Source organism: Solea senegalensis, linkage group LG13 (assembly GCF_019176455.1).
Source record: "Solea senegalensis isolate Sse05_10M linkage group LG13, IFAPA_SoseM_1, whole genome shotgun sequence".
In the NCBI taxonomy this organism is placed as follows: domain Eukaryota; kingdom Metazoa; phylum Chordata; class Actinopteri; order Pleuronectiformes; family Soleidae; genus Solea; species Solea senegalensis.
In genome coordinates, this window is record NC_058033.1 from 21,284,541 (window position 1) to 21,312,084 (window position 27,544).

At 41.7% G+C, this 27,544-nt stretch overlaps 3 protein-coding genes across 7 annotated transcripts in view; all 3 read left to right on the plus strand.

The window, feature by feature from the left end:
- Positions 1–26,382, plus strand: part of ddx46 (DEAD (Asp-Glu-Ala-Asp) box polypeptide 46) — a 28,279-nt gene extending 1,897 nt beyond the window's left edge. Inside the window, exons 5-24 of one of the 2 annotated variants that reach the window (XR_006361575.1) lie at positions 39–207; positions 335–576; positions 697–807; positions 1,548–1,713; positions 1,843–1,963; positions 2,069–2,244; positions 2,339–2,460; positions 2,814–2,892; positions 3,916–3,998; positions 4,503–4,667; positions 4,802–4,964; positions 5,070–5,263; positions 5,353–5,490; positions 5,726–5,875; positions 5,983–6,216; positions 6,309–6,527; positions 6,791–6,935; positions 7,108–7,181; positions 7,297–7,784; positions 26,360–26,382. Coding sequence is in view for 1 of the 2 variants with exons in the window: in XM_044041945.1 (XP_043897880.1) it covers positions 39–207; positions 335–576; positions 697–807; positions 1,548–1,713; positions 1,843–1,963; positions 2,069–2,244; positions 2,339–2,460; positions 2,814–2,892; positions 3,916–3,998; positions 4,503–4,667; positions 4,802–4,964; positions 5,070–5,263; positions 5,353–5,490; positions 5,726–5,875; positions 5,983–6,216; positions 6,309–6,527; positions 6,791–6,935; positions 7,108–7,181; positions 7,297–7,344 (2,799 nt within the window). In the remaining variant the exon portion in view is untranslated. Of the gene's footprint in view, positions 1–38; positions 208–334; positions 577–696; positions 808–1,547; positions 1,714–1,842; positions 1,964–2,068; positions 2,245–2,338; positions 2,461–2,813; positions 2,893–3,915; positions 3,999–4,502; positions 4,668–4,801; positions 4,965–5,069; positions 5,264–5,352; positions 5,491–5,725; positions 5,876–5,982; positions 6,217–6,308; positions 6,528–6,790; positions 6,936–7,107; positions 7,182–7,296; positions 8,040–26,359 lie in introns of those variants that run through there. The other variant, XM_044041945.1, reaches the window with a different exon arrangement.
- LOC122779512 lies at positions 9,309–20,799 on the plus strand. 4 transcript variants are annotated; one of them, XM_044041946.1, is made up of 4 exons: positions 9,309–9,395; positions 10,759–11,218; positions 13,318–13,758; positions 17,537–20,799. In XM_044041946.1, exons 2-4 carry the CDS (start codon positions 10,784–10,786, stop codon positions 18,164–18,166), a joined length of 1,506 nt encoding a protein of 501 aa, XP_043897881.1. In that variant the 5' UTR covers positions 9,309–9,395; positions 10,759–10,783; the 3' UTR covers positions 18,167–20,799. The 4 variants fall into 4 exon arrangements, with proteins under 4 accessions (XP_043897881.1, XP_043897884.1, XP_043897882.1 ...); XM_044041949.1 differs by having other exon boundaries at positions 13,321–13,758; XM_044041947.1 differs by having other exon boundaries at positions 10,778–11,218.
- txndc15 (thioredoxin domain containing 15) lies at positions 21,148–24,446 on the plus strand. The gene is made up of 6 exons (XM_044041951.1): positions 21,148–21,351; positions 21,900–22,219; positions 22,417–22,554; positions 23,325–23,488; positions 23,836–23,966; positions 24,050–24,446. Exons 1-6 carry the CDS (start codon positions 21,270–21,272, stop codon positions 24,244–24,246), a joined length of 1,032 nt encoding a protein of 343 aa, XP_043897886.1. The 5' UTR covers positions 21,148–21,269; the 3' UTR covers positions 24,247–24,446.
- Positions 26,383–27,544: the final 1,162 nt, after the last annotated feature.

The window sequence follows — 27,544 nt, forward strand, 5'->3', positions numbered from 1 at the left end:
GGGAAAAAAAATCAGATCTTTTTTTTGTCTCGTTGCAGCAAGACTTTGACCAGAACAAACTGGAGGAGGAGATGAGGAAGAGGAAGGAGCGAGTTGAGAAGTGGAGGGAAGAGCAGAGGAAGAAGGCCATCGAAAACATTGGCGAGATCAAGAAAGAGCTGGAGGAGATGAAGCAGGGCAAGAAGTGGAGCTTGGAGGATGATGATGGTGAGAAAGAATAGCAACATTTTTGTGTAACCTGTTAGAAATAATACACCAGTTGTATAATTTATGATACTGTATCTAATTGTGAATGATAGTAGTGCAGTCCCACATAATTGACTCTCCATTTCAGACGACGACGACGACGGTTCAGCACCAATAGAGGGAGATGATGACGAAGATTTGGAAGGGAAAGAGGAGAGAAACGAAAGTGAGATAAAAGAGGAGAAGAAAGAAGAGGGAGAGAAAGAGATGGAGACTCCTGAGTTACAGGAGGCCGAGGAGGATGACGTCGATCCTCTGGACGCTTACATGGAGGAGGTGAAGCAAGAGGTGAAGAAGTTCAACATGGGAGGAATGAAGGGAAACGATAAAGTGAGTGCAAGAGCCAAATCCAAAAAATAATTAACAATATAAAATGCCTACAATAATATTAAATACATCTGTTTGTTTTGTCAGATGATAATGAGTGTATTCTTTTTATCCTTTTAACAGAAAGGAGCTATGACCGTAACCAAAGTGGTGACTGTTGTTAAAACAAAGAAAGGACCCCACACTCACAAGAAGAAGGGTGAGCTGATGGAGAATGATCAGGACGCCATGGAGGTGAGTTTTTCCTTGTGTTAAAGTTGACAAGAAGGTCACACATTTGTGATTAAACCTGAATATACTTTTTTTTAAATTTATGAAATGGTAATTACATTTCCCTGGAGGGTCATGGTTGAAATTGCGTAATGCACACTATTATAGGCACAATATTTGGATCAGACGGTGGCTTTAAAATGTATTATCACCTCTGCAATTGGGCACAGGGAAAATTTAGATATATCCAGATATATCAAATGTCTGCAAAAGCCGTGTTTCCATCATGTTACAGTACAGTATGGTTTAGAACGGTAAAGCCCTGGGTCAGGCTTGTGTTTCGACTGAGAACAGTACTTGGTAGACGAGGTGTGCGCTGTGTCCAATGGCCGTGTCGGTGAGATACGACATCGAATACAACGCGGACAACGACAGGACATCCAGCAGCTCTTTCTTTTCTGCTCAGTTTGTTGTCTGTCTCAACAAAACGTCATGTTTTGTATGAGAATAGACTGCCATCAGTCGCAAGGGAGTGACGCTTTTCTGTCGCCCAATCAGCTGACTGTCATGGGTCTAGCTCCACCCATACTGTACCTTACCATTACTCTGGTACTGAAAAATGGAAGAGATGCAAATGTCTGCATAGTTATAGTACAGTATGACGCTATTGTGTAATTCCGTCCTGTATTTAAAAATGTATTGGTGTGAATTAAGAACTTTATATTACCAAGCCAGCCAATAGATTCTCCTCATGTGTTTGACAGTACTCATCCGAGGAGGAGGAGGTGGATCTGCAAACGGCTCTGACAGGTTTCCAGACCAAACAGAGGAAAGTATTGGAGCCTGTCGATCACGGGAAGATCCAGTACGAGCCGTACCGCAAAAACTTCTATGTGGAGGTGCCTGAGCTGATGAGGATGACTCAGGAAGGTCAGTAAACTGAAAATTGTGAATACACAATTAACTCTAATGCCACCGCAGACATTTTTCTGATATGACAGCAGTCAGACATCTACTCAACTGTTATTTGTCTGCTTTTTAAAAAAAAAATCTATGTAGATGTGAACGCATACAGGTTGGACCTGGAAGGCATTACTGTCAAAGGGAAGGGCTGCCCTAAACCAATCAAAACCTGGGTGCAGTGCGGGGTCTCTATGAAGATCCTCAATGCTATGAAGAAGTAAGTCGGACTTATTATGGTCCTTTGGAGGACAATGTGATCCGCTGTGACCAAACAATAACACACACACACTTTGTTAAAATTCTTTCTCCCAATTGTACCCAGGCACAGCTATGAGAAGCCCACCCCAATCCAGGCCCAGGCCATTCCTGCCATCATGTCTGGCCGAGACCTCATTGGCATCGCCAAGACTGGCAGTGGAAAAACCATAGCCTTCCTGTTACCCATGTTCAGACACATCATGGACCAGAGGCCCCTGGAAGAAGCAGAGGGACCGATCTGTAAGAAAAAGGATGATCTTTTTTGCTCTTCTTGAGCATAAACTGATAATAACTCCATTTCTAATATGAAGCCCTTTTCCTCTCCCTCCCACAGCTGTAATAATGACTCCGACAAGAGAGTTGGCGCTGCAGATCACCAAGGAGTGTAAGAAGTTCTCTAAACCGCTGGGACTCAGGGTGGTGTGTGTTTATGGTGGCACTGGTATCAGCGAACAGGTAAACACACTCAAGTTTACTTTCAAATAATTTCAAAAGAAGTAGAAGTAGTTAACACTCCAGAATAATGCACTATGTCACTGTCATAGTGTAAAACATATGTAATAACTTAGACTCTGCAATGCACCCATTATGTGTGTCAAAAAGGGGTCATAAAGCTACATTAGATTAAATTGTTGCACCAATTAAAGTGGCCACAAAGTTCTTTTTTGGCCCTCGTTGCTTTTTGAGAAAACACAGATTTTAACACACTTTTAAAAAAACAACACCATGTTATGCAACACCATGCCGCTCTGTGATAAAGACAAATACTGAACAGTTCTGATAGTTATGTTAATGTAATCCCCTTGCAGATTGCTGAGCTGAAGAGAGGAGCGGAGATCATTGTGTGCACACCAGGGAGAATGATTGACATGCTGGGGGCCAACAGTGGTGAGTTTAGATGCATGAAAACTCTTCATTCTGGTGGCATGGACATTTATGTAAAGACCCCCTGATGCTGATGTGAACTTTCCAGTAGTTAGCCTGCATGGAATGAATGATGAAGTACATAATGAACCAAGTCCAAAGCACTTACTAAACTGTCAACATTATTTGACCACCTCTGGAATCAGTCACATCTACGAGACAGTGATGTGTTTCCTGAAGAGCAGGGCGAGTGCAGGTAGGTGAACCTGGTGCTGCCTCCACGGTTCCTCTGCCTCCAAGTCAAAGACAACCATAATGTTCAATAACTGCATTATAATATGAAAATAAGGTCACAATCTATTTTTTTACGTTTTTTTAATGACCTTAGTCTGAATGCTCAACCAGGGTTCTGTGGTTGTGTTGTTTACATACATTTTATACCTCTATGAATATGTTAAAACCCCTTTTAGTGGAGATATGTGTACATAAGCACCTTGATAGACCAAGCACACAATTTTCCACTCAATTTTCACTCCATAATTTGTGTTTTCTGAGAACGACTAATATCCTAGAGCCCTGTAAAACACTGAGCATTCACATTGGAAAGAAAATACTGTTGCATTATAATAATCTGTTTTGGGTCGTTGTAAAGAACAAGGTGGTATTTGTGGTTTCCACACATGCGCGGTAATCTGTAATATGTTTCCCTTGTAGGTGAAAAGGCGCTTGGTCAGATAATGCTTGATGATGATGGGCTCCATCTCATGTTTTGTATCTTGAGGCTGTTTTCTGACTTTTACAGGTCCCTCATGCCCATGAGATGGTACGCAAGACCAGAGTAAAGCAGGAAAACATTACATTTAAATGCAAATGAAAATGAAACAAACATCCTGACCACTGGAAACTAGACTAGTATAATTTTCTGTATTTCTTTTTGTTTAGTTTAATGTGTTGTGGAGAAGGCAGGGTGTGTGTGTGAGTGTGAAGATGGACTTTTAAGTTTGAAGTTAATGTTTTTTCCTAATGCCTGTCTCCTTTGGTGTGCAGGTCGAGTTACCAACCTGCGCAGAGTAACCTATGTGGTGCTGGATGAAGCAGACAGAATGTTTGACATGGGCTTTGAGCCGCAGGTGAGTGTTGCCATCATTTATACACTTACCCCTCTCAGTGTCCACAGATTATCGCTGCGCATGGTCGTACGTGGCCATGTTTGCAATCGGAATGAAATGATTTTGCACTCATTTCATTTTTCTATCCTTGTATTCTTTGCATAATGGCTTGTATGTGTAATACTGGTGGTCCTCGAGCGAGCATCCAAGATTACCATCCTCTTCATTGTCTCTCTTGACCAAAACAAGAGTGTGCTTCCAGCTACATCAGAAATAATGTGCTACATTGAGATTGTGTGGTCTCTTCAGTCACGAGTAATTTGTCCACATGCACCGCCTTGAGCATATGACATCATTTACAAGACACTTGAACAAGAAAAGTATAACACTGGCCCGAAGCAAACATCCATTTTTCGCCCCCTGCTGCAGTCGTCAAACTTGTATGCTGTTGGCACCTGAAGGAAACCAGAGGCTCTTGCCTCCCTGATTTCATAAAATCCTAACCCTAACTTTGTCCTCTACCAGGTGATGCGTATTGTGGACAACGTGCGTCCTGACCGTCAAACAGTCATGTTTTCAGCTACCTTCCCCAGAGCCATGGAGGCCCTGGCTCGCAGGATCCTGGCTAAACCTATTGAGGTCCAGGTGGGGGGCCGCAGCGTTGTGTGCTCTGATGTGGAACAACATGTGGTAAATCATCTGCATTTTATCTCACAATCCATAACTCTTAGGTTATTTGCTCAGTGCCTAAACAGACTCTACTGCAAGCTTACCAGATTTCTAGTTTAACTGTCCACGACCTTCTTTTCCTTTTGTGTTTGTAGCTGGTGATTGACGAGGACAAGAAGTTCCTGAAGCTCCTGGAGATTCTGGGTCACTACCAGGAGAAGGGTTCAGTGATTATCTTTGTGGACAAACAGGAGCATGCAGACGCACTGCTAAAAGACCTGATGAAAGCCTCATACCCATGCATGTCACTCCATGGAGGTAAGTTCACCATTGAGTGATACATGGGTGTTTTTCAGGCTCTAAAGAAGCAGATTCCCATACAAAAATATGTAATTATATTTATATACCCGTGCCTGTGCTTAGGAATCGACCAGTATGACAGAGACAGCATCATCAATGACTTCAAGAATGGAGCTTGTCGTCTGATGGTGGCCACCTCCGTGGCTGCTCGAGGCCTGGACGTCAAGCAGCTGATCTTGGTGGTCAACTACAACTGTCCCAACCACTACGAGGACTACGTCCACAGAGCCGGGCGCACGGGCCGAGCGGGTAATAAGGTCAGTCACTTTAATGGCAGCTCAATGTTCTGCATCCGTGTCTGGCCACAGGTACAGAGTTGTATAACTATGGTGTCTCGGACTCTCAGGGATACGCCTACACCTTCATCACAGAAGACCAGGTCCGCTATGCCGGTGACATCATCAAAGCCTTGGAGCTGTCGGGGTCTCCTGTCCCACCAGAGCTGGAGCAGCTTTGGGCCTCGTTCAAAGACCAACAGAAAGCGGTACGATGAAATGACTGCGGTGTTCTGTTCATGTCCAAAAACACTCTTCTAATCGTTGTTTAAAAATAACTTGGGAACAGAACAGCACAGTTTGAGCATGTTTCCTGTTTGGTTGTGGTTGCCAGAGGCATACAACATTGAGGTGCTAATTCTAGTTCAGTCTTCATTTATTTATCTATCACTGGCTTTGTATTAAAACTTTTTTCTCCCTGTGTACTTCCGTTGTTTGATGTAGGAGGGTAAGACCATTAAAAGCAGCAGTGGCTTCTCAGGGAAAGGCTTCAAGTTCGATGAGACGGAACATGCTCTGGCCAATGAGAGGAAGAAGCTGCAGAAAGCTGCTCTCGGGCTGCAGGACTCTGATGATGAGGACGGTGCGCTGGATGTGAGTGACCTTGAAGTTGAATGATTTTTAACTTTGTCTTTTTTGCGATCCTTCTTTTGTAAGTAACCCCTCTCTTTTGTCTCCCTTACTTCCCTCCCCTTCCACAGATTGAAGAGCAAATCGAGAGCATGTTCAACTCCAAGAAGAGAGTGAAGGATCTGTCTGCTCCTGGCGCGGCCTCCGGGGCCTCCGGCGCTGTTGCCACCTCCACATCGGCCACCTCAGGAGGAGGACTGCCAGGTCTGGGACCCACATCTGCGGGAAACATCCAGAAACTGGAGATGGCCAAGAGGCTGGCGCTCAAGATCAACGCTCAGAAAAATCTGGGAGCGGAGGCTCAGGTACGTGAAGAACTTATTAGTGCAGCTCCCTCTGGCACTGGTTGGCACTGAATTATCAAAATGACCTTTTGTGTTTTTCACTTTATGCACAGGACGTGATGCAACAGGCCACGAATGCCGTCCTGCGCGGCGGCACCATCATGACGCCCTCGGTGTCTGCCAAAACCATCGCGGAGCAGCTGGCTGAGAAGATCAATGCCAAGCTGAACTACACCCCCGTGGAGAAGCTGGAAGAGGAGCGGCAGGCAGCTGAACAGGCAGAGACTGTCAGGAGATACGAAGAGGAGCTAGAGATAAACGACTTCCCTCAGGTCAGCGGCTCGCAGCCCCGAGCGGTGCTAAAATATTCAGTAGATTACCGTTTTTACATTTGATCTTTTTAGGTTTTTAATTGCCATGATTTCATTACTCTTGTGAGAAACAACTGTAGTTGAGACCTGCACGTGATATTTTTGCTTTAATCTTACTTGAAACCGCAGCTATCATCGGTTTTTCATCAGTTTTCTACTTTGAGAGAAACTCTTTTGCAAATGGAAACCAAAAAAGTAGTGTTTCTTATCGTGTTCTTCCCCAGACTGCCAGATGGAAGGTTACATCTAAAGAAGCTCTGCAGAGGATTGGTGAATACTCTGAAGCTGCAATCACCATCAGAGGAACCTATTTCCCTCCAGGCAAAGAGCCAAAGGAAGGAGAACGCAAGATCTACCTGGCAATAGAGAGTATGTGTCACAGAATTTAATCACATCTCCATGAGAGATTTTCACACGTTCTAAATGCAGCTCCCACTCGTCCTTTTTACAGCCATTTATTTACTCTAATCTGAGTGCACCACTTTTCTTGTGTTTGATAAATCTGTGTTCTACTGCGACTAATGTTGTGTTTGTTTTCCAGGCGCTAACGAACTGGCTGTGCAGAAAGCCAAAACAGAGATTACGAGGTTAATCAAGGAAGAACTTATCAGATTAGTAAGTATCTCCTGTTTCTTAAAATCAGTAACCGGTAGTGAATATTTGCAGGGTTGTTTCCTAAGTAAGTGTCAAGGAAATGTCTCTGATTTACTTTCTTTTTCTCCCTTTTTAGCAAAATTCCTACCAGCCAACGAGCAAAGGTCGGTACAAAGTGCTGTAGAGGAGAAACCAAGGCTCACTGGAGGAGTTTCCATTTCTCATCTTCTTGTCTCCTGTCATTTATCTCACATGTTCAATCTGTATTGGTTTAAAAATATGTTAGTCTATATTTTTAATAATGGGTACAAAAAACAAAAAGCCCTTTTCTAATTATTCTCATTTTGTTTGAGTTTGTATGTTGACAAAATACCAAAATCATCAAACCATCACTTCTTCAATAAGTTAAATACAATGTGTCTTTAAATAGAAGACATATTTTCTTTGGTGTTGAGACATTTTTTGGGGGTGGGAGGGGTCAAATGTCAGTACTGTGTAAAAGTCTTAGGCCATAGCAACATGTATGCAGTTGTAAAAAGTTTTGTTTGTCCTGACGAATATCTGATGGGAAAAAGTTCTACGACACCACATTTAAGTTTGAGTGTCTCTCTCACACACACACACGTGTGTTGTATGAGTTAAACTCATACAGCCTGCTTATATATAAGACTCACTTTCAAATGCCAGTGATCACAGAATGTGAAATTCAAACAACAAAGCTGTTTAATTAAATCCCATAAAGACTTTTGCACAGTGCTGTCTGTTGTATGTAAAAGCCACAAACCAGCCATTGTCTTTATAATGAAACCCTCACATTAAAGATGTGTTTTTTTACTTTCCCTCAGAATAAAACAACTATGATGTTGAATGTGAAAACAATTGTGTTATCTTTCAGACTGTTTTAATTATGCAGAAGCTTTTTGTTTGTTTATTTTATTAACCGCCGCTCTGTTTGGTCAGCAGTGCAACTGGGTTAATGGGTCAATTTTGAGCTCCAGCTGCTCGGCAAGTGTCCTCGTCCCAGTATACAAGCACTAGTGGGTAGTCAATGTCAAGTGTGTCCACCTCCGCTCTCCTAGAGGACATTTGTGTCTCACTGTTGACAAAACCATGCTTAAATCAGGTCCTTGTTCTCCCGTCTCCCTCTTTCAACGGACCATATTTGTCTAAAACTGTATAACTATTGGTAAACGCAAAACCTTTTTATATTTAATCTTTGTGTGAGGGCAGCTACAAAACTCAGCTGTTGTGTGATTGTGATTGTGATTTTCTTACTGTGACCTGTCAAAGTCTTTTGGGAAAATTAAACATAGAAATATACTTCTAGGAGCACAAAAGGGAACATTTACATCGGATCAGAATTAAATCGCAATTGTACAATGTGTTAAATGAACAAACCCTGTCCCAGCCAACAAGTTTGGGTTCCCAGAACATTCCCTGAACTTTTGGGTGCACATTTGGTTTCCCAGAACGTTCCTTTTCTACGACCTTTAGAGAATATTCTCCAGAACGTTCCCCTAACCTCACTTTTCTACAACCTTTAGAGAAGGTTCTTCAGAATGTTCCCCCAGCGTTCTTTTCTACAAGGTTTAGAGAATATTCTCCAGAACATTTCCCTAACCTAACTTTTCTACAACCTTTAGAGAATATTCTCCAGAACGTTCCCTTAACCTAACTTTTCTACAACCTTTAGTGAAGGTTCTTCAGAAGGTTCCCCCAGCGTTCTTTTCTACAAGGTTTAGGGAACGTTCTCCAGGATGCTCCCTTAACGATACTTTTCTACAATATGGTCCTCTAACGCTATTGTGGAGAACCGAAAGAGCCAAACTTAAATAAATAAATACACCATTAAATAATTAATTAAATGTGTCATAAATTAATGACACATTTAATTAATTAATTACACATTTAATTATTTAATGACACATTTCATTCATTATTTAATAGTGTATTTATTTATTTATGTAGTCCATAGGCTATACTTAGTGCCCCATATATCATTACCTCCGAAAACCTGCACTATCCCTTTAAGGCTCATTATTGGGACTACAACACGCACGCACAAAGATTCGCGTCCACATTTTGTTAATTAAAGAGTGAAAACAGCGTTTGGATGTAGGACAGGTTTTTTTTAGGACATATTTGGGAACATGGATGGACTCGCGCTTTGAGGGATGAAAGGTCATTTTTCTCTTGAACCCTTTCCGCTGCTTTTGTGATCTGCGAACAATCGAGGTACGTTGGCGTGTGAGTGCTAACGCTGGCGGTGGCAGGAGGATGGTGTGTTTATGGTCAATGGAGAGGCACTAAATCCAGATTATAATCCGCTGTTTTGATCTCCATTTAAAACTTCTTTTTTCTGCCTTTAAAACCGTTATTCAGGCCAAAAGCGAAGGCTCGTGTTGTGAGGTTACACACGAGCAAAGTGACAATGTTTTGGTGTTTTTTTTTGTCTTTTGCACCGTGTGTGTGTGTTTGTGAATGAGAATTACTACAGACTGTGTTGTGTTGTGTGTCTGAGGCAGTCAGTCAGGTCCACACCTCCCTGTCTCCTCTGTCCTGAGGAGAAGACAGCAGCAGCAGTCTCTCACTACTGTGCTTTGTTCAAGTGTTTACAGCCACATATGCGAGTATGATGTCAAATAAAAGTGTAATCACTGAAATGAATAGCTATTAATGGTTAGTATATATATACAAATATTACTCACTAATCCTCTGTGGATTCATAAAAAAGCTATTTTGTGTCATCATGACACTTTATTTGTGTCGGTTTGATCACCTGTGAGGCTAAATGTCTGGTTTACAACACAATATTTGTTATTTTACCAAAGTTCTTCATTTAAAAAAGCAAAACAAAACAACAGAGAACTGTGTGCATCATAGTGACTTAAAGTGAATGAAAAACTAAACAAGTGAAATTTATTACATTTCATAAAAGAAGGTAAGTTACAAAAAATAAACATTCATAGAAGGACGAGAAGCAAGGCAACAGGATAAATTGTACTGTTCTGAGAGTGAAGTAAAAGCTGCAGAGAACAAACAAAGTGCAGTCTTTAACTCTGACCTTAACTCTTTGACCTCTGGTTTCACGTGACACGGTCAGATCTGAGTGCTCGACTGGGCTGACACGCCTTTACACATTATCTGATATATATATCTATATATATATAGACTTTCTTTAGGCTATGGCGGTGTGTAAAACTCTGGACACATGGTGGACTTCACCTACATTAGCGTCTCAGGCTCAGGGCTGAGTAAAGGTCCAGTGTGCAAGTTAGAAAGTAGATCGTAATACTATAAATTGAAGATTATTACTCAACTGCTGCTGATTATAAAGTGATTATAAGGTGTAGGATTAAAAAACTATGTGGAAATAGTAAATATTTGCATATAAAATGTGCAGTGTAACAAAAACCCTTGTGTTTTCATAGAGAAATAACCATAAATAACACCACTGTCCTCCATGTTAGCGCCTTTAAAGAGATTATACTATATACTATTCTGCCTTTAAACCTTGTGAAATGTTATACACTGGCCCTTTAAGTGTGTCCAGGTTTTCTCCAGAGTGTAAATATATTATTTTATCTTTGTGAAACAGCTGATTTTCAACTCCCCAGCAGGCGATGATGCGCCAGGTGACCAGCAGTGACCTCTGCATGAGCGACAGGCCGTCGTGCCTGGTGGAGGACGAACACCACACCACCGCCCACTTTGACCTGTGCACCTCACAGGCCAACGAGTTCTACCCTCCTCCGCCACCGATGTCCCCTCAGAGGACACTGACGCCCATGGCCTTGCCCAGCCAGGACGTGCTCGGGGGCGACCCGCACGCACCGGGGAAATTACCCGGCGTCAAAGTTGAAGATCAAGCGCCGGACGAGCCCAAGAAGAAGAAGAAGACGGCAGGGAAGACGGGCAGACGCGGGAGGCCTTTAGGGACCACAAAGCTGGCCGGGTATGGAATCAGCACGGGACGACCCCTCGGTACCACCAGAGCCGCCGGGTTCAAGGCGAGTCCCGGACGACCTGTGGGTTCGACCAGAGCCGCGGGCTACAAGGTGAGTCCAGAGTCCAGGTTGTAAAAATCTGGATTTGTCCTCCTGACAAATATTTGCTGTGAAAAAGGTCGACGACACCACATTTATTTAAGTCTGAGTGTCACACAAACACACACACACACACACGTGTGTGTTGTATGAGTTAAACTCATACAGCCTGCTTATATATAAGACTCACTTTCAAATGCCAGTGGTCACAGAATGTGAAATTCAAACAACAAAGCTGTTTAATTGAATCCCATAAAGACATAAATTGAAGATTATTACTCAACTGCTGTTGATTATAAAGTCATTATAAGGTGTAGGATTAAAAAAAATATGTGGAAATAGTAAATACAAGACTGAGGGAGCAGAATGCTGCCTTTAATTCAGGTGAAGCAGTGGCACTCAGAACAGCGAGGGCCAATCTGAACCGGGCCATCAAGGTAGCAAAACGTGCCCACAGCCAGAGTCTGCCACGATCATCCCAGTGCCCAAGAAACCAACCATCACATGCCTTAATGACTTTCACCCTGTTGCACTAACATGAAGTGCTTCGAGCGGGTGGTTAAGGACCACATCATTTCCATACTGCCTCCATCATACGACCCGCTCCAGTTTGCACACCAACCCAACCGCTCCACTGAGGACGCCATCTCCACTGCTCTCCATCTGAGCCTGGAGCACCTGGAGGACAAGAAAACCCACGTGTGGATGCTGTTTCTGGACTTCAGCTCAGCATTCAACACGATCATCCCCCAGGACCTGGTACACAAACTGGGCCCCCTGGGCCTCAACACCCCCCTGTGCAACTGGCTGCTGGACTTCCTCACCGACAGAACCCAGTCTGTCCGTGTGGGTAACAACACCTCAAGTGTCATCTCCCTGAGCACCGGTTCCCCACAGGGCTGCGTCCTGAGTCCCCTGCTGTTCACCCTGATGACCCACGACTGTCGTCCCAGGTACAACACCAACCGCATCCTAAAATATGCGGACGACACAGCAGTTGTGGGCCTCATTCAGAACAACAACGAACTGGCCTACAGCGAGGAAGTGCGACATCTGGTGGACTGGTGCAGGGTGAACAACCTGCTCCTGAATGTTGACAAGACAAAAGAGATCATCGTCGACTTCAGAAGATCCCGACCCAGCCATACACCACTCCTCATCAATGGCACAACGTGGAGGTCGTCAGCAGTACTAAGTTCCTGGGGGTTCACATCACAGACAACCTCAGCTGGACACTTCACACCACCTGCCTGGTGAAGAAAGCCCAGCAGCGCCTACACTTCCTGCGACGGATGAGAAGGGTGTCTCTCCCCCCTCCCATCCTCTCCATTTTCTACAGAGGGACCATTGAGAGCCTGCTGACCAGTGGCATCTCCGTCTGGTCTGGGAGCTGCAAGGCCTCCGACTAGAAGTCTCTGCAGTGGGTGGTGAGAACAGCGGAGAAGATCATTGGGACTCCACTCCCACCCATCCAGGACATTGCACACAGGCGCTGCCTAACCAGGGCTCACCAGATCCTCACTGACCACACCCACCCCCATCATGGACTGTTCTCCCTGCTGTAGTCTGGCAGGAGGTTCCACAGCATCCGCTGCGCAACAAACAGACTCAAGAATAGTTACTTTCCGCTGGCCATCAGACTGCTAAACTCCAAATACAGTTTTCATTCCTGTTTTACTTTTTGCACTACTTTTATATATATTTATATACATAAAACACTTTCTTATTTATTCTTTTATTAATCATAGTACACAATAATCTACCTCAAAATTCAATGCTATGTGTTGGTTCTTATCTGCTTGCCAAGCAACGAAATTTCGTTGCCAGTTTTCACTGCTGTGTTTTCTGTGCAATGACAATAAAAGGAAGTCTAAATATTTGCATACAAAATGTGCAGTGTAACAAAAACCCTTGTGTTTTCATAGAGAAATAACCATAAATAACACCACTGTCCTCCATGTTAGCGCCTTTAAAGAGATTATACTATATACTATTCTGCCTTTAAACCTTGTGAAATGTTATACACTGGCCCTTTAAGTGTGTCCAGGTTTTCTCCAGAGTGTAAATATATTATTTTATCTTTGTGAAACAGCTGATTTTCAACTCCCCAGCAGGCGATGATGCGCCAGGTGACCAGCAGTGACCTCTGCATGAGCGACAGGCCGTCGTGCCTGGTGGAGGACGAACACCACACCACCGCCCACTTTGACCTGTGCACCTCACAGGCCAACGAGTTCTACCCTCCTCCGCCACCGATGTCCCCTCAGAGGACACTGACACCCATGGCCTTGCCCAGCCAGGACGTGCTCGGGGGCGACCCGCACACACCGGGGAAATTACCGGGTGTCAAAGTTGAAGATCAAGCGCCGGACGAGCCCAAGAAGAAGAAGAAGACGACAGGGAAGACGGGCAGACGCGGGAGGCCTTTGGGGACCACAAAGCTGGCCGGGTACGGAATCAGCACGGGACGACCCCTCGGTACCACCAGAGCCGCCGGGTTCAAGGCGAGTCCTGGACGACCTGTGGGTTCGACCAGAGCCGCGGGCTACAAGGTGAGTCCAGAGTCCAGGTTGTAAAAATCTGGGTTTGTCCTCCTGACAAATATCTGCTGTGAAAAAGGTCGACGACACCACATTTATTTAAGTTTGAGTGTCAATCACACACACACACACACACACACACACACACACGTGTGTTGTATGAGTTAAACTCATACAGCCTGCTTATATATAAGACTCACTTTCAAATGCCAGTGATCACAGAATGTGAAATTCAAACAACAAAGCTGTTTAATTAAATCCCATAAAGACTTTTGCACAGTGCTGTCTGTTGTATGTAAAAGCCACAAACCAGCCATTGTCTTTATAATGAAACCCTCACATTAAAGATGTGTTTTTTTACTTTCCCTCAGAATAAAACAACTATGATGTTGAATGTGACTGTTTTAATTATTCAGAAGCTTTTTGTTTGTTTATTTTATTAACCGCCGCTCTGTTTGGTCAGCAGTGCAACTGGGTTAATGGGTCAATTTTGAGCTCCAGCTGCTCGGCTACTGTCCTCGTCCCAGTATACAAGCACGAGTGGGTAGTCAATGTCAAGTGTGTCCACCTCCTCTCTCCTAGGGGACATTTGTGTCTCACTGTTGACAAAACCATGCTTCTCCCTCTTTCAACGGACCATATTTGTCTAAAACTGTAAAACTCTTAGTAAGACATAACCTTTTTATATTTAATCTTTGTGTGAGGGCAGCTACAAAACTCAGCTGTTGTGTGATTGTGATTGTGATTTTCCTACTGTGACCTGTCAAAGTTTTATGGGAAAAGTAAACAGAAATATACTTCTAGGAGCACAAAAGGGAACATTTACATCGGATCAGAATTTAATCAGAACTAGAATAAAATAAAATAAGATAAAAATGAACTATGCTATATATATAAACATATATATATATATATATATATATATATATATATATATATATATAAACACATATATATACATACACACATATACATGTATACCCACACACCTACAGTTACCCCATATTGCCCAGGGTTTTATTGCACATGTTATTATGAGTTTTTGTTGTGGTTATTGCACATTTCTGTGAGTTGTGATTATGGACAGTTGTTTGTTTAGTTCGTACTGTTTGTTTTGTTTGCCCTCCTCCCCCCCCCAGTGAGGAGTAAGCGGTAAATGGTGGATGGATGAACATTAGTAGACATACTTAGGCAAACTTGATAGAATTAAAAGTTGTACTTTCACAATGGCCAGATTTTGCTATCTTTTCAGCAGTTGCAACAGCAGTTTGGTTTATTTAATCGTGGTGACATCTACAGATATCTACAAATGAGAAACTTCATAGTTAAAGACACCTAATAACACCACTTCATGGGTGGAGGAGGCCCTGTCTCTACGGATTAATAAGAAACGCATTACTGTTTTTTTACAAAGCTCTGAATTCTGTTTCTCCTCTTACTCACAAACCACCAAGCAAGCTTGGGAGCGAGACCTCGGGGTTGTTATATATGATGATGACTGGCAGGAGGTTTGGTCTCAGGCCATGAACATTTCTGTATGTAACCGTGCCAAATCCATACAGTTCAGAATTGTACATCGCACACATATAACACCTGTTGTCAAGAACAAAATGGACGCTAATGTTTCCCCGCTTTGCTGGAAATGCAATTCTGAGACTGGTAGTTATATTCACGGCCTCTGGTCACGTGTTGAACTTCAAAAGTACTGCTCTAGTATCGTGAATGATCTGACTGCTATCTTTGGTGTCCCAACACGGGTGGACCCTTTGTGCTTGATACTTGGTCTTCCGGATGGTCGAATCACTGATAGTAAACACAGGAGACTTTTTTACTTGTTACTTTTTGACTAATTTACTTGTTACTTTTTCATCATGTTTTCTGATTGCTGTACCCACATGCTCTTTCTCTGTTGTGTCTGAGCAGTTTTGTGTTAAGAGGAATAAAATGTAAAAAAAAATATTTTGTATTATGTTGTACTTTCAATTAACCCAAATATAGATAAGAATATAATTAACTGAAAATAGAAAAAAAAACTCTAAATAAAAAGTATGTTAGTGCTCCACTGCCTCAGAAAACCTGCACTATCCCTTTAAGGCTCATTATCGGGACTACAACACACACACACACAAAGATTCACGTCCACATTTTGTTTATTAAAGACTGAAAACAGCGTTTGGATGTCGAACAGTTTTTTTTTTATGGGGGGGGGGAGAAGTCGGCTGTGCGCGTGCGCAGACTGCGCTCCCTGTCTTATTAATTTTTAATGGAAAATGGCTGCGTTTCTAATCCAAACCTCTGGAGCAGGGAAATAAAAAAGCCGTCGAACTGGAATTAAAAAAAGCCCTCATCGCGTCTCATTCACGTCCACAGTGTGTCCGTGTGTCTGTCTGTCCCCACGTTCGCGCACCGATGTCCTGTGGCGAGGACATATTTGGGAACATGGATGGACTCGCGCTTTGAGGGATGAAAGATCATTTTTCTCTTTAACCCTTTCCGCTGCTTTTGTGATCTGCGAACAATCGAGGTACAGTGTGAGTGCTAACGCTGGCAGGAGGAGGGTGTGTTTATGGTCAATGTAAAGCCACTTCGTCCAGATTATAATCCGCTGTTTTAATCTCCATTTCAAACCTTACCCTTTTCTTTTTTTTTGCCTTTAAAACCGTTATTCAGGCCAAAAGCGAAGGCTCGTGTTGTGAGGTTACACAAGAGCAAAGTGACAATGGTTGTTTTTTTTGTCTTGTTTTTACCGTGTGTGTGTGTGTGTTTGTGAATGAGAATTACTACAGACTGTGTTGTGTTGTGTGTCTGAGGCAGTCAGTCAGGTCCACACCTCCCTGTCTCCTCTGTCCTGAGGAGAAGACAGCAGCAGCAGTCTCTCACTACTGTGCTTTGTTCAAGTGTTTACAGCCACATATGCGAGTATGATGTCAAATAAAAGTGTAATCACTGAAATGAATAGCTATTAATGGTTAGTATATATTACTCACTAATCCTCTGTGGATTCATAAAAAAGCTATTTTGTGTCGGTTTGATCACCTGTGAGGCTAAATGACAAAACAAGTGAAATTTATTATATTTCATAAAAGAAGCACACATAAAACATATTATTCCAAGGGGTAAGTTACAAAAAATAAACATTCATAGAAGGACGAGAAGCAAGGCAACAGGATAAATTGTACAGTTCTGAGAGTGAAGTAAAAGCTGCAGAGAACAAACAAAGTGCAGTCTTTAACTCTGACCTTAACTCTTTGACCTCTGGTTTCATCGCGACACGGTCAGTGCTCGACTGGGCTGACACGCCTTTACACATTATCTGATATATATATCTATATATATATAGACTTTCTTTAGGCTATGGCGGTGTGTAAAACTCTGGACACATGGTGGACTTCACCTACATTAGCGTCTCAGGCTCAGGGCTGAGTAAAGGTCCAGTGTGCAAGTTAGAAAGTAGATCGTAATACTGTAAATTGAAGATTATTACTCAACTGCTGCTGATTATAAAGTGATTATAAGGTGTAGGATTAAAAAAACTATGTGGAAATAGTAAATATTTGCATACAAAATGTGCAGTGTAACAAAAACCCTTGTGTTTTCATAGAGAAATAACCATAAATAACACCACTGTCCTCCATGTTAGCGCCTTTAAAGAGATTATACTATATACTATTCTGCCTTTAAACCTTGTGAAATGTTATACACTGGCCCTTTAAGTGTGTCCAGGTTTTCTCCAGAGTGTAAATATATTATTTTATCTTTGTGAAACAGCTGATTTTCAACTCCCCAGCAGACGATGATGCGCCAGGTGACCAGCAGTGACTTCTGCATGAGCGGCAGGCCATCGTGCCTGGCGGAGGACGGACACCACACCACCGCCCACTTTGACCTGTGCACCTCGCAGGCCAACAAGTTCTACCCTCCTCCGCCGCCGACCTCCCTTCAGATGACACTGACGCCCATGGCCTTGCCCAGCCAGAGCCACAAGTCCATGGTGTGTCAGAGACAGGACGTGCTCGGGGGCGACCCGCGCGCACCGGGGAAAATACCTGGTGTCAAAGATGCCGATCAAGCGCCGGACGACCCCAAGAAGAAGAACAAGGGGACGGGGAAGACGGGCAGACGTGGGAGGCCTTTGGGGACCACAAAGCTGGCCGGGTATAGAACCAGCACGGGGCGACCCCTCGGTACCACCAGAGCCGCCGGGTTCAAGACAAGTCCCGGACGACCTCTGGGTACGACCAGAGCCGCGGGCTACAAGGTGAGTCCAGGGCGGCCCCCGGGCAGCATCAAGGGCCTCTCTCGCCTCAACAAACTGGCTTACGGTAGCACCTGCAGTGGAGCCGCTTTCCCATATCCACTGCCACCACACAAAGAAATTCTCTGTGAACCTTCCTGCAAAGAGAAGACGACTAATGAGTGAAGGCGCCCCCCCCCCATTTCTACTCGCCCCTCCGTACTGTATGTGGAATAAGAGATGCATGTGTACGAGTTTCCTGCCAGATACTTGGAAGGTTTGTTGACTGTAATCTTTTCCAGTCTCCCCCCGAGAGGAGATGATTTTCTATGAATCGTGTTGGTGTCATCTGTGTGCCTGCCACCTGATATAATACTGTTACATTTTCAGAGCTACTGCTGGAGATCTATAGTCTGTGAAGAGTTCAGCGACTCACTGCTGTGTTGTTGTCTTTGGGGGGCGTGTGTGTGTGTGTGTGGGGGGGAAATGTTCATCACTGAGCAAGGGGCTTTGATCTTAGTTCGACATTTAAATTTGCATTTTTGAAACATTCCTTTCACCGAACATTGTTGCGATGCGTCACACGTGTCAACTGGGATGTGGAACTGCTTTTGAGATTTTAGGGGAACACCTGGGGGGGGGGTTCAGTGCCTTGCTCAGTGGCACGTCTCTAATAGATGTAAAGATAACCAGAAATCTTGACATGTCTAATCCTGACAAACTCTGGCTCTAAAGGTCACCTGACAAAAATGTCCACATGTGATTTGCACGCAAATGTTTTATCAAAAGCGGCAGAAATTCAACCTGACCTAAAAAATATTGCCCAAAAATGCACATAAATAATTTTTCAAGAAACTGTGGAAAAGTTCAAAGCCTCTACTCACTGATGGACTTGACATTAAAACGGGGGGAATCTGTTCTTCAGTTAGTACAAAACAATGACACATATTATTGTCCATCCCTGTTTGTACCACACATTTGTTTTTCAAATCACACGGTAATTGATATATGATCAGCCAAAATAATAAGACGACAAATCTAAGATAGAAAACCTTTGTTTTATTTGATTTGATTAAAAGTATTGAAGGTCAACCCAATCATCCTCAAATATGACTTGAAATCTTTTGTTATGCTTATTATTTAATTATATTTGTTTGAAGACACCAACATCAGGTCACTTTGTACTCTTGTCTGCAGTTTACGGCGTCGTAATCTTGCTCCGTCCAAACCACTACTTCCGCTCATACAGAACACTCGTAAAAGTCCTGTTTTTCTCTCTGGTAATGTTATTTATTCTATGACATGTTGTTTTTTGCCATGTCTGGGGACCACTGCTCCTTTAGATGAATCAGAAGCAAAGATGATTTTCATCCTGTTCTTGTCAAAATAGACGACACAAGGGAAATACTTTTTTACGACCACAAATCATCATTTGTCATTAATCAATTTGTCAAAATGACATGCCTTGTGTTACAATTGTTTTCAAGATTTCTATTTATTATTATAATAATTATTATTTTTATTATTTTAAAGTACATACATTTGGCTTTTTGGGAACCTGTTGTTTCTGTGAAATGTTGATGTAACTTGAAATGATTTAAGTTAAGTTTAAGAAAGAGTTGAACAAACCTTTTGAACCCGTCATAAAAGCATCATCTTTACTACTGTATTATATTTAATTTTTCAAATTAAACAGTGTTAAATTTGCCTCCACAGAACATTTGAGGGAGTACAGACCCAGAAGGTGAAGACATGTTGTTGACATTTGGTGCAATAATCTGTTTGTGTCTCTTGTATTGTGGAAAACTTTGATACTATCACTTTTTATTATCGTAGTATTTTGATACTGGTGTATTTAGGCCTTTTATGACTCGTTCTGTTGATGTATGTGGTGTGAACACAGGTCACTGAAATGTCACATTAAAAATATTCACCTTTAACCAAAGAATAAGACGTTATCTAACTTTTAGATATTTGTTCTATTTGATTTTAACAAAAAAATCTCACAAAAATTTTTGGAGACCACTGTCGCATAGAAAAAGGTCGTATGATTGTTTTGGATTAATGAAAACCTGTGAATTCATTATTGCATCTTTATTGTAAATTGTAAACATTGACGATGATCCATCTCTTATTCTATATTTTAAAAAAAACAACAACATTATTGTAGCTACTTTTTTTTAAGTTGATCTGATCATTTTTTCTTCTGACATCCATGTTTTATTTTAATTAGTAAGTTAAGTATCATCGAGCCTAAATGGGAAAAACATGCTGGGAGGATAGATAACAGTTTATGGTGGTTTAATTCTATTTAGTTGCTTCACATTAGGTCCTGGTTGTGCATACAACACTTTTAGAACTAATCTGCTGTGAATTTTCTTTTCTGTATCGTCTTTATTTTTGTTCATTTGCTGAAAGACATCACAGTAAACGATAAAAGGATTTCAAACATTTTTTTCAACACAAAGACTCACTTTGGTTTAATTATTTATTTTTATTTCACGTTATCAAGTTAAACTGTAGTATTTCAAGTTAAATCAACAACAGTTACAAAAGCACAGTTATTAATTGTTTATTTTCTCTCACCGTCTTCAGTGAAAACATCTGATGTCTGTAGATGATGATTTAAAAAAAAAAGAAAATATTACCTCACATTTTGTGTGTTTTTGAGACGATGTGAAAAGCTCAGTTATTCCAAACGTGTGACTGGCGAAAACCCTGTAAAGATTTGTATAATTATTATTATTGTTATTATTATGTTATTCCTGCATGATTGTTGTGGAATGTTCAAAAGTGTCATAATAAATCTGAAAGTTAAACAGCCTGGATTTGTTTTCCAAAGCAGTTACAATTTCAGGTAAAACAAAACCAACATTACAATAAGTTGAAACTAACACAGTTAAAAGAGGAAAAGACAATCAAAACATTATGTTTATTTTTTTTGTTTTTTGTTTTCCATCCAAAAATACTACCCAGCCATTTTAAAGACTACAAAAAGCCCTAGTATGTTATTTTCTTAATTTAATCGAAGCTACGTATGTGTTTTGTTTAAACTCGTAATATATTGTGTATTCTCTGTTTCTTTGATAAAAATTTAATATATTTGAGTAACGTTCCTTTAAAATAAATAAATAAATAAAAATCCCGGAAGTAATGTGGGATGTTCATTTTGTTCCGGACCGCCACCTCAACTCGAAACATCGGTTCCTATTAGCTAAACATGTACTCGCATCTCACCATGTCGTGAAAACAGTTTATATTCGTGTGCAAGATATTTGAAAAAAAAAATATGACGATGTTTTTGAGAAATCTTTACATTTTGTATTTTTTACTATTTATTTTTCTGGGGTGTTCGTCAGTGATCGCACAAGGTAAGAGACGACTGCCTGTTAGCTACACGGAGCTAGCACAACACTGATAACTGACCAGTTATTTGTTTATGTCAACGAGCCTTGTGTCGTAATTTCATACGCATGATTAGAATAATCGACTAAATGAGGGTGTGTGTAACGATTAACCGGTTTACGCTGTTTATGAGACTAAACAGCGTAAATATCACACGCTGCTAATTCCAGGTTTAAATGCACGAATGAATGCATTGTAAAGGCTCGTAAAGGCCCCATCTTAAAAATAAATCGTATTTATTAAAAATGCATTGGTAATAATTGAAAACGTACATTAACAAATATAACTATGGCACCATTTTGAAACATGTCAATGAAAACAGAAATTTGAAAACTTTTGATAAAGTCCATTCTGTGTAGAGCTTAGAGGTCTTGTGGAGTCATTTAAGACTATCCCTGAGTTTTGTCTGCTCCTTTGATACGAGGATTGTTCTCCTTTTTATATTCGTAGACAGATAATCAAACAAGTTTAGGACATTTTGAACCCACTTTGTGTTGTGATGAAACCTTTTCAGAGAACGATGGATCACTGGAGCTCACGCTGCCTGAGGATGCAGTTTCCGACATGGAGAACAGCCCCATGTTTGTGGAATCAGAAGACAAAGAAACTCTGCCAAAGAGACAGTTTAAGACCGCTGAGATTGCCGATGCTGTGATGGGCACCGACGCCCCCATCGATCCATCTGACATCGAGTCTCTCTTCCCAAAAAATGTGAAAGACTTCCAGTCAGGCTTCTCTCCGCCCTGTGATGAGAACAGTGCCCAGTGCATTACAGCTGTTGCAGCTGATAAAGAAGTTCCACTAGAAGAGTTGACCACTGAACAGTCACAGCAGGTTGGTGAAAGAGGGGAGATATGAATAAGAAGTGCTGCAAATGGCAACTTAAAGAAGGAATGTGGCCTTGTTGTAGGCAATGCAATAATGGCAAAGAGTAGAGTTTTCCAGTTCTGTTCCTTTAAAATTTGCTCTGCTTTTGATTTTCATATTGTCTCTTCAGTCTGATAACCTTCTCCACGATTGTTCACCTCCAGGTCACTCTTGACATGGTGCACGTAGCCCCCGAGGAGCAAAACGCCACAGAAATCACCAAGACGTACAAGGTGAACTGTGACAAGAGGAAAATCACAGGACTGGACAGTTTTACTGTTCACGTCCTCAACGCTTCACAGGTATTCATGCTGCTTTGCAACCGTTAGCCTAATAAGAAGTAATAATTATGGTAGTAATATTAACAAAGATAATACATTTTTGTTGTATTTTAAACCTTATTAACTATATGTATATGTATGTTTATATATATATATATATATATATATATATATATATATATATATATACATATATATACATATATATGTGTGTGTGTATACATATTGCATGAATTTTACTTCCCTCCTAGTAATGCTTGTGTAATGATCCTAGTGTAGCTTGGCACCCAATTTCACTCAACTAATGAGCCAGACATGGGAACTGCATTTTACTGATTACTTTAAACCATATTAAGGTCATACCTATTATAAGTGAGTTTTCACAGCAGTGAATATAATGTGGATGTGACATGTTAACAGGAATATGTTCTTTGATCATCTAATCAGAATCAGAATCAGAAGAATCAGAAGAGCTTTTATTGCCAAGTATGATTTGCACATACAAAGAATTTGTTCTGGTGTCATAGGTGCATAACAAGCATACAAAATTTAAAAAAAAAAAAAAAAAAAAATTGAATTGGTACATTGTTATCAAATCAATACCTTATAAGGTCAGAATAAAGTCATCAATAGTTCTGTGTACAAGTCGTAGGGCAAAAATGTCCAAGAGGTGTCTGTTTTTATCCATCCCATGATAAAAAAAATGCCACATTAGAAGATCATCCATTTCCTCCCTGAGAGGAAAACAAATTCATCGTTTTTTTTCACTTTCCCTGTCTGTCATCTCCCAGGACCTGATGGAGTTCCTGAATGTGAATAGCACAGAATGCTCTGTGGTGCTGTTCTTTACCGCCTGGTGCCAGTTCTCTGCCGGCCTGGCGCCTCACTTCAACGCCCTGCCCAGAGTCTTCCCCAGCATGCACTTCCTGGCACTTGATGCCTCGCAACACAGCAGGTAAACACTTTTCCCAAAGTTAAGTCCATCTTCAATTCTCATATTTTGGCATTGCCATTTAAAGGGTCATCATTTTAGCTGTAGTATTTTAAACATTAACAATTGTCTGGCACATTCAGACCATTGTCAAATGAGCTCACACAATGCTGATTAAGCACTGAATGATGAATTTTACGTCATGACTGGCAGAAGGAAGGCAGAATCATAACGGCCATGCTCGTAAAGTGAGATGGAAACTGACTTTAGATTAAGGAATAACGTAAAACAGATGTTGAAAGAGAACTTTAGTGATTATTTAAAACTGAATCATCCTTTGTTGTTCTCGTGTCTTGTCCTGCTCCCTCCAGCCTCTCCACGAGGTTCGGGACCGTGGCTGTGCCCAACATTCTTTTGTTCCAGGGAGCCAAACCCATGGCTCGCTTCAACCACACGGACAGAACGCTGGAGACTCTCACCTCATTCATTGCCAACCAGACAGGTACAGATGACAAAGAAACAGGGTAAAATAAATAATGAGGTATCAGATATGCTGTGTTTCTTAAGAGATGATGTCTGTTCTAGGGTTCGAAGCTGGACCTGACAGAAATGTGACTGAGGCGGACCAATTGGGCCCCCTCCCCAGCGTCCCAGTGAAGAGCATCGACTGGCTGCTGGTCTTCTCCATCCTCTTCATCACAGGCTTCACTTTCTATGCCATTCTGCGGACAGACAGCATCCGATGGCTAATACCAGGACAGGAGCACGAGCATCAGGACTGAAAACAAACACACTGCAAATGACTAGATGTAAATTATTTTACCAATTTGATAAACTGTGTAGTTTATTATCAACATGTACAGTTGCTAATCTCCTTCTAATGTAAGTGTTGTGTGTTTAATAATGTAAGTAATAAAAAAATACAATGATTTTTCAGTGTTAACACCTGACAGTGTTAACACCTGACAGGTCAAATCTAAAATTGTTATTGTTTTCAGTGTATTATCATACGTTTTCGGACACTTCTGTGAGCAGCTTTTCTGGGGATGTTGTGGTTTAAGGAGGAGATATTAGATTTCAATGGGGTTTTTTCTTCTATTTTGATGCAAATTCAGCCATTTCATGCACTTTGCGATGCACCCGAGATGACAGATGCGTTTATTTTATTTATTTGAAATAGTTACAGCTAATAATGTGCACGAAGGACAGGTACGACCAAAACAGTTATTTTATTATATTTTTAATGCACTTTTTGATGTACTTAATTACTTGGTTTGAAAATGTGGCTCAACTGAGTTTGTAATTGAGTAGTCCTGATTAAGCATTAATAAGCTACTTTAAAAGACTTGTAATTGCTTTACTCTGCTCCTGTATAACTTGTGTGATTTTTAATCAGGCATTGCTATGAACAGCTATGGTGGAGTGTAAAGCAGCGGAGAGGAGAGGAGACAGTGGAGAGAAGGAGACCAGCAGCAGCTAAACTGCTGCTTATGTCTGGGTTAATGTTTAGTGTGTTTGGTGTGTTTAGTGTGAGGACATGGCCCCGGGGCTGCAGGAGTCTGTCCCGGCTGAGCAGTCTGCTACTGTCGCCGCACTCCAGGAGCTACTCGTCGAAAATGGTAAGAGCTAACAGTGACTGTATGGTCTGCTAGCATTACGAGGCAGGTGGTTGTTAAATACTGGTTAACTGGTTAATCTAATGAGACAAGCCGAGTACGAGTAGGCGGTGAAATAACAACTGTTGATAAACTATCTGACGCTGAATTATAACGCCCTCCGTACAAAGGCGTTTACGGTAAAGAAAAACGGTTTGAGTCGTAAGTACATTAACATCCGGTTTTCAAAATAAGACAGAAATGCACCGTGTCTCCGAGTGCACTTTTTAAAACACACCTTTGAATTGGAAAAATAATGAAAATCATCACAGCTATGTTTTAGAGACCTTGCCATAGATGTCCTGAAGCCCTTTTCATTCTTTTTCCTATTCAACAATGTGCTTATTTGTTTTGAAAACCGGATTTCGATGTTCTTACATATTAGCTTGACGCTTTTACCGTAAAAACCTTTGTAAGGAGGGCGTTAAAATTCAGCAACGCAACAGAGCCTCGCCAAACGTCATTCAAACAACTCCAAATTAAACGTCTCCCAGTGTGTCTGTGAACTGTCACGCGTATTTTGCAGAATTTAGTCACAAATATCGGTTGCATCGAAATTGTTCTTCAGGTCGGCAGTTTGATGGATATATTTATTATTTCTAAAATAACCTGAAATGTATTCTATTAATGCTTCATTCTGCTAACTTTAGCGTGGTATTTACATGTGTGCAGACCAAGTACACACGAAGGTTTAACACTCAGTATCTGTAAAGGTAAATATTAGCATATCACGTGTGGTTGTTGCTTTCTGGTTGATAATTAAGCCAGTGTCACTCACTATAGGTACCAGGCTGCCACCTTGTGGACGCAATGTTAATAACACTCAGGAAAACTGCTACAACTGTATTTGCAACGCATAAATAAAAACATAGATTGGATTTGACTAAGGTCCATAATAAAAATACCCACACAGAATAACAGTTACTACATAGTTTAATGTAAATGAGGAAAAACTAAGTAAACAAAACAATGTCATGTCATATGTGTTTGTGTGTGTGATTGTCTCCAGTCATCAGACTCCCACTGGCTCTCGCCTGCAGACCGGGACGAGCAGGTGATGGAACTCAGGGCCACTGGTTGGATGGAGGTGGACGACCGCGATGCCATCTTCAAAGAGCTTCACTTTAAAAACTTCAATCAGGTGTGTGTGTGTGTGTGTGTACGTGTACTTATGTCAATTATCTTTCTTGGACTGTTGACTGTGTGTGTATGTTGGGATATATTCTGAAAGAGAGCGCAGACACACACACACACACACACGCAGTTGACTTCTGCTTTTGTGTTTGTTATTCCAGACAGTCGATAGAGTCTGTCATTATTTTTAAAAGAGTTGTTGCAGCGGTGGAAGTTCTGTCCTCGGGGAGCTGTTGTGTTTGGTCGGGGGTTTGTTTGATGGGGACGTGAACGCAGACCGCCAGACACTTGACCAGCTTGCTAAACATCGGAAACACACAAATTCATGTTGGATTGGTTGCAGGTGTAGCAGGGGGGGGTGCAGTGTTTTTGGTCATCTCTTAAATCATTGAAAGGGTCACATATGATGCTTCATATGCAGCCTGTGCATTATTTTGAATTAAACACAATTGTGAACATGCCCGAGTGATCAGATAATATCTCAACAGTACCCAACAGTACATCACAGACACCGCATCCTTCATGGGAACTGACACCACTCCTGATATTTCTGGGGGGTAAAAGAGAAGCTTAAATAAACGTGTTTTGGCAGTGTACTGGTGTCTCACTACTGTACCGGGGCAACAAAAAGTAAACTGCAACAACTCAAGGCCACTTAGCGGACTTCCTCTAATCCTGTCATTAGTTGTTTTAGCCCCTAAAATAGTCTGTTTTTACACTTTCCCCACGTTTGAAGTTCGGGAGTGAGCGCTGACCACCTCCTCCCCCCATCTGCTCGTCACAGCTCCAAAGACTCTCCTCTTACCCCGACACGTCAGGCTGCATTACGCTGACACACGGCAGGCGGCCAGTTGGCAGCAATTGGGGTTTCGATCAGAATGATTTCTTTAACAAACAATCAAATTGGTTAAAACTTTTCATCTGGTTCGCAAACCACTAACAACCCCATCATTCCCTCTGGTAGATGTGCCTCGCTCTCTCTTTTTTTCGTTGCCACCCTCCTCTGTCTCTCTATCTTTGTCTGTGTCTCATTCCCATGCTTTGCCCCCATGTTGTTGGGAACTGAGCTCATGCTGTTCCAATTTTATATGTTGGCATCTCTCTCGGTCTGTCTCCCCGTCCTTCTTTTTCACTCTCTTTTATGCTCTCTCGGGCCAACCCTCCCTAATTCTCTGATGTCGTTTTTGCAAACTTTCTATCGGGGTTTTCTCTGTGGCTGCTCTTAAAGGGCTTTTTTTTACCAGAGGGGAGTGTAGGTGAGGAGCGACATGCTGGCTGATTTCCATTCCAT